The 6,989-nt window shown below is 42.9% G+C and overlaps 1 protein-coding gene across 1 annotated transcript in view; it reads right to left on the bottom strand.

The window, feature by feature from the left end:
• TSC22D2 (TSC22 domain family member 2) overlaps positions 1 to 6,989 on the bottom strand; it is a gene marked incomplete at its 5' end in the record, with an annotated part of 24,221 nt that overhangs the window by 16,878 nt on the left and 354 nt on the right. The window contains one exon of the mRNA XM_010176408.2: positions 5,394 to 6,987. Within this exon, the coding sequence (XP_010174710.2) occupies positions 5,394 to 6,987 (1,594 nt within the window). The remainder of the gene's footprint in view (positions 1 to 5,393; positions 6,988 to 6,989) is intronic.

Below are 6,989 nucleotides of genomic sequence, written 5' to 3' on the forward strand. Positions count from 1 at the left end.
AATCTTTGCTGACACACAGAAAGCACAAACAAAGCTGGCATTCTTCATGAGCAACAGAACCTGCTGATCACCAGCTGTAAAACTGAAAACCATATATAACCTCAAAATGTAACAGGCCGATATTCAAATATACAGCACAGAATAGGGAAGAATTCCTTTTTACTATAGTGTCGCCTGAAGTCATAGAACCAACAGCACCATCTCTGAAAATGCACAGCCCAAGATAAATTTCAGCTCTTCAGTAGTCTGATAGGAGTTTGGTAGTCCTGCCTGTCAAAAAAACCTAAATACTTGGTTGTTCAACTTTTCATGAGAAGTTTAGAAGTCTTCCATGAAACATATGCTACGAACATATTTCTGCTAAACAAGACAGCATTCAGGAATAAGCTGACTATGGAAGACTTGCACTCTTCTATAGGGGAGCAGAAAAAAAAATTAACCCACAGCAGCTGAGTAGAGTACTTAGGTCTATGAGGTACAGAGAACCCTTTATGTCAGAGCTGGTACACTACAGCCTTTCAAACAAATTGAACTGTTTCACTTTGTGAATTTCTTTCAAATACTTCCCCCCTTTCCTCCTTTTAAAAACTATCTGAAACACTTATAGCTTATTAATTTTAAGAATGTATTGACTCCTCCTTAACAAAAGGATCTGGATGTCTAAACTGGGAAACAGCACTGTCAAATGAGAACCACATTTTTCTGTTTAGATATCTTGTAACACAAAAACTGAAAGCATGGAAGGACAGGTTTTACATACATTTTAATGTACGCAATCTTTGTTATAGAAAGAAGAGGAAAAAGTGAACAGGAGTTTTGTGTTAACTATCATTTGATATCACCAACTGTGATGTTCACCTTGCAAATCCCGTCTCAATTGTTTTTCAAACACTGTAGTCATGGCTGTTGCACTGAAGGCACTATGACTCTGGAGCGTGTCTGCCCATGTTTCATTCTCACCTGCTTCCACAAGCACTTGTAGACAGAACCCTCCAGGAGGAGAGCTGAAAACCTTCAAGTCTGCAGCTGCAGTGGAGCTCAAATCTCGAGTGAGTTTACGAGCAAAGTGAAGAAAGGGGCAGTATTCAATAACACAACTCAAGTACTGCTTACTGGTACGTATCTGCAGAATACCTTAATTTTTCTTTAGGAATACAATAAAATCACCTCAATGCATAAGGAAACCTTTATCAAAGTTACATTAATGCCCATGCCCTGTTTTGTCCTTATTGTTATGAACACAGTTTCAAGAGCTCAGTTTTATCGAGAGCTAGTGCACTACACAAATATGTGATTGAGCTGGGCTGAGAGATATGTGCTGCGAAGAGCTCTGCACAATCAGGTTTTCAACAGTTTAGCTGCTGTAGCTGACAGTTCACAATTGCAGCCATTCATTAGCGTTCCTGGAAAACGGCCTGCGCAGTTCAGGCTGGTCGGCTATCTCTGGAAAATGATCTACACTCTGCTCCTTTTCCAACATACCTAGTAATATTTTGCCCCAAAAGTCTGCCAAACATGTAGGAGGTTTGAACAAGCTTCCTCAGTCACATTCTTTTAACAGAGGCAACATACTTCTTTTCCCCCAAGAGCCAAAATAAAGTTATTAAGCAGCTGGAATATTATGCTTGTCAACTACAAATTGGTGTGTACATGGGCACAAAGGTGAGCGGAAAACTGACACACACCCGTCCCAAAATCCTCTCAGGTACTCTGACTGCCTTTCATCCAAAATAATTAGTATTGCTGCTAACGTCCAGCAAATGAAGAGCCAGGGCAAATTTGAGATCCAGTTCTACTTGAGTTTTTACAGTATTTGCCAGACTCCAAATTCAAAGTGGATCGCAATATTCACATCTGCCTCAAAAGAGCACCATTTCCTCCATCCTTGAACACCGTTGCAGTTTATTCCACTTGCAGCCACATTTAGAGAGGAAAAGAAAACAAAACTATGTTATGCTGTAGATCTTTCATAACCACCACAGAACATATTTCCCTTTTTAAGAGCTTAGCAATGTAGACACATCAACTAGAAAAAAAAATAGAAAACCACCCCAGGTTTGCTTTTTAAAGGATAGTGTGACATGCCAAAGGCTTCCCCCCCCTGCTAATTCTTTTGGACCACCTACCCACTCTCTCTCACATAAGATTTACTGATTAATAAATTCTTTATTATTCATCAGGTCAATGCAATAAAATAGTGTTGTCTAGACTACTGTATAAGTGTCCTGGACTATGAGAACAGGAAATTAAAGGTTTTCAGGCAACATCTTGCAAAAAGGTCAGTTCTACATCTACAGATACATAGTTCTGTATCATCTATCTATATAACAGGCTACAGAACCTTACACCTCCACCTCTAGCTTGGACATAGTTTGATTTTAAACGGCAGATCATAAGATAGGAAAAATACAAAGAACTTTTTTTGGAAAGATGGGAACTAACCAGCTTTTTTATCAGACCTCTGCCTCATACTTACTGTATTTCTCATACTGTGTTTTCAAATGATTTCCATCCTAAACTGCTGTACCTTTAAAACAGCTCTTCTGCATATTCAGAATGGTAAATGACTTACTAGATAAATCCAGGATGTTTAGAGCTATAGAGTATTCCTTGATGAATCACTATTTTCAAAGATGACTACAGGAGAATGATCTACACAAGTTTCTCATGCTTTAAGTATGTACAAATATTTAAATACAATAGAAGGTGTCAGAAGAAATGTAGATACCTGCCTATACATTGACCTCCCCCTTCTCCCAGATATGTTACACATTAAGAAAAAAAAACAAAAAAACACTTTCCACAAATTTCTAGCTCTTATGATGACAAAGTAAATTCTCTGCACAAAACCAAGCGTTAACTTCCTGAACCTGCAGGTTGCCTGAAACAGTGACTCATCAGGTATGAACTCCCTCTGTGCCCCATTAGTTTTATCAAAGTGTCAACCCTCAGCCTATTAATGACACTTGAAGGTCTTCATTAACTGTTTCACCACTGATTTCAGTAGCTAAAACAGCTGGGCAGTAGGGGCATAATTCAAATGGCTGGAAAGAGGAAAAAAGCAAGAGGAGAACAGCAGCCAAGCAGGAGAGGGATTTATAATAAAGTCTCCTCAGTGAGTAAAGCAAATAAAAACAAAGTGGTAAAACAGACTTAACAATCTGCTAGGATTTTATTCTTTCCTTTCTCTGTCTGAACCCAGTGGAGGCCAGGATTCTCTTTGAGGGAAGCAAAGAATAAACTTAAATCTACTAGCTCTGCACCTCCTACTTTGTAGGAAGTCTAGGCCTGTTTAAAGTAAGCTGTTATTGCTTAGCAGTACCACTACTAAAGAAAGCTATTCCGAGCTGGGAGAGACTCACACACCACATAGCTCCTTGCTCAGGGCACCACTTCAGCAAACGACAAGGTTTTATCAGCCAGTGCAGAAGCAGACAACGAGAAGTACGTGTTTCTTCTCAGATAACCACGACTTAGTTTCTCTACTGAACACTCTAATACGGCACGTCGAAAAGAGCTCTCTGCATTTAGAGTCCATTCTCCTTTCTTACTCATAGTTCTTATAGCCAGGTTTCTGAAAAAGTTTCTTCAGAAACAATGTGTGAAGCGATGCTGCAAGATGGCTCAAGTTCAAAGACAAAAGTACAGAAATAACTTTAAAAATCACCATTCAGGGGCAAGAGTACCAAGAACTGTCTCACTAGGGTGCAACACAAAGTTAGCAGCCTCCAGTTTTGAATAAGTAGGACAAGTTTTTCCTTATCATTATATAAAAGTGATTCATTTGTCACAGATAATCATGTCTGTTACTATAATTTATATAAAGCATTAGAAGCTATGCAAAACAAATGCAAAATACATTCCTTTCATTCCAACTCCTTAATCATCAGAGTGATCAAACACAAGACAAATCATTTTCCGATAATATACTGAGCTACGAAAAAAACCCCCACCAGCTTGAAATCTAACCTTATTTGCACAAGGAGAGCTTGTCAGCTGGGTCACCAATCCTCTTAAGGTAGGCACAACTGCTAGAAAATTTTAACTGTTTAACTTTTTCTTTTAAGACATTTATCACTTCAATCAGAACGAGCACAACTCTACAACACAGCCTTTTCTTGCACAAAGGCATTAGCAGAGTTACTATCGCAAACACAGCCTGAGCCAGAGCTCCAGCGAGCACAAGGCCTGCCTTGCTGCAGAGTTAACTCTCCCAACACCGGTTTGTCTTTGAGGCACCTTCTCCATCCGCTTCCCCACCTACACAGCTGCTTTACCAACAGTGACCATGTTACCTTAAAGTCTGGAATTCTCCCAAGCCGAGGGAAGGCTTACAGGATAATGCAGCACATCAGATATTCTCGTAATGGTGTTACTCATATTTTTAAAAATACAAATAGGTATAACCCATGTGTATTCCATTCCTCCAAACTGCAGTAATCCCAAGAGTAACCATTAATGACATTAATTCAGTGCTCAGACACTGTTTTCCCTGAAAGTCTTCTCTCAAAGAAGTCAAGAACAGCTTTAGCCATCACGCTACCCTCAGAGTAGTTTGACAAGTCTCTGGGAGTAAGTCACAAACACGCTCCCTCTGTCAGGCCCTCTGATGACTCTGCTCGTACCACACATCTTTGTTACAACTAACAGCTCCAAATTGCTTCCCTATAAAGAAAACTCATACTAAGGTTGTACTTTCCACCATATCTACAGCTTCACCCAAGTAAGTGGTGTCCTTTTTATTCAACACAAAACAACATTATCTGTAGAGCTTTAACTGTGTAAGGACATACAAATTCATACCCAGATGCAAGTAGTTTCCTTACGAACTGATATTACAAAGTGCAAATTCAACAGCAGGATAAAAATCAAGAATCTGTGTTATGAACCTTGAAGTTTTCCAATACACCTCACCTGAGACAGCACTACACTTCTCTTTTTACCAACACTGCAACACAGTGCTGTTGATAAACTCATTTTAACCTGGCTGCCATTCGAGCAGTCTACAAAGTGTTCAGGGGAAAGAAGAGATTTCCTCACACCCCAAGGAATTAGGCACAGGAGGACAGTTTTCAGTCTTTGATTTGGAGGAGGTCATACTAATTGTGCATTAAGCAGCTTTCAGGCTACTTGCTGCCCTGTTGTGTGAGAAAAGTAATCACACTCATGGCCTGAGAAGAACAAGTGCAGTTCACTACTTGCCTGAACACCTCCCTGTGTTTTGTACTTTTCAACTAAAAAAAAAAAAAAGAAAAAAAAAAGTAGCCCAGGTAAATTTCAGTATGACTTTCTGATACACGAACTTACAAAAACACTTGACAATAACTTGTAAGCTGAATTTTTTTCCTCCCTTAAGAAAAAGTATTTTTATGGCATTATAAAATAATTCATACCTGTCTTCATCACCATCAACAGGAATAGATATGCCAAACACAGAGCTGGCAAGACTGTTCATAGGAGTACTTGCAGGTAACTGAAGAGGATTTGCTAGAGTGTCTGGAATGGGAGGCTTCACAAGAGGCTTATTTTCAGCTATAAGAGAAAGTGGTGGCTGAGGTAGGGGTTCCGATTTTCTTCTAGTATCATCGACCTGGCCTACTAAGGATTGAGCTTGAGTCTGAAACTGTCCAAGGTTTGACTGTGGCAGAGGAGCAGGTACGTTAGGCGTGCCTTGCATTAACGAGTGTCCGACGTGCTGCGGCTGGACGATGCTGGTACTTCTGCTGACAGAAGTGTGGCTGGTCAGCTGCGACTGCACCAGCGTAACAGGGACATTTGGCATAGTAACAGAAGTGGTGGTAGACACACTAGGCACGCTTGTACCGGGCACGACCGCAGGCACGTTCTGAACTCCAGAGACCGCAGCATGGGGAGCACTGGGCATTCCGGACACTTGACTGCTTCCACCCATTTGGTGCTGAGTCACAGATTTCTGTTGCACAACCCCAGTATGTCCAATGCCTTGCTGCACCACACCTCCTGGTTGCGGAACGGCAGCCTGACTAGCCTGTGCCTGGCCGCCCTGCATTAATCCCGATCCCTGTCCGACTGCTTCGCCAGGCTGTGCTGACACCCCCATCACTGGCGCTCCCACGGGTGAGGGATTTTGGCCGGTCACCTGCCCCACAGGAAGGCTGGAAGCCACAGTACTTGGAACAGAGCTTGTAGTAGCTTGTTGAATAGCTCCTTGAGACTGCATAATTGTCATGTGCTGCATGTATTCGGTCTGACCAGAAGGTTGTGTCGGCAGTAGATGCACTGGTGGAATCTGGGACTGAGAATAAGCAAATTGCTGAGGCTGAGTCACTGGTATGCTCGCCTGCTGCACCTGCTGCTGTGCCACAGGAACGCTCGGCTGCCCTGCTGTCACATTTGGTGGTGCCATGCCTTTCCCGTTGGGTCCAGCCTGTGCAACACCCTGTGTATTTACCTGTGGCTGCGACTGCTGTGGCACCATCATTTGCTGATTTGCTACCGAAGCCCCAGAAAACATGGGCTGAGCAGTACTTTGAGGCATGGCCCCACCTATGGGTTGTTGCGGCTGCTGTTGTTGCCCAATGACAAAATTAGGCTGCTGTAGAGAGGGCTGGTTCATTTTCTCTGTCTGGAGCAGCTGTGACACAGCATTCAGCGAACTGTCAGCTATAGAATCGGGGCCATGGTCCGATGTCGGCACAGCCGAGACCACGATGGAACCTCCGGTGGCACCGAGGCCACTGTCCCTCTCCTGAGCAGCCTGCTCAAAGGTGCTGCTGTGCCGAATGCAATCTCCAGTCCTGCCCAAGACACCACCACCATCCGAGTCCCGGTCATAATACTCCATACACGTCCATCGTCCTCGCCTGTACGGCTCCCCTGTACCATGGTCCAGCTTGATCACCCTGAAGCGCGAGCTGCACACAGCAGCCACGGTCTGAGACATTGTCCCAGGAGCGGCAGATGCGGAAGGCCCTGTGGAGGGCAAGGCGGTTTGAACAATGCCGACCCCT

This window comes from Antrostomus carolinensis, unplaced genomic scaffold (assembly GCF_000700745.2).
Source record: "Antrostomus carolinensis isolate BGI_N321 unplaced genomic scaffold, ASM70074v2 scaffold35069, whole genome shotgun sequence".
Taxonomy (NCBI): Eukaryota; Metazoa; Chordata; class Aves; order Caprimulgiformes; family Caprimulgidae; genus Antrostomus; species Antrostomus carolinensis.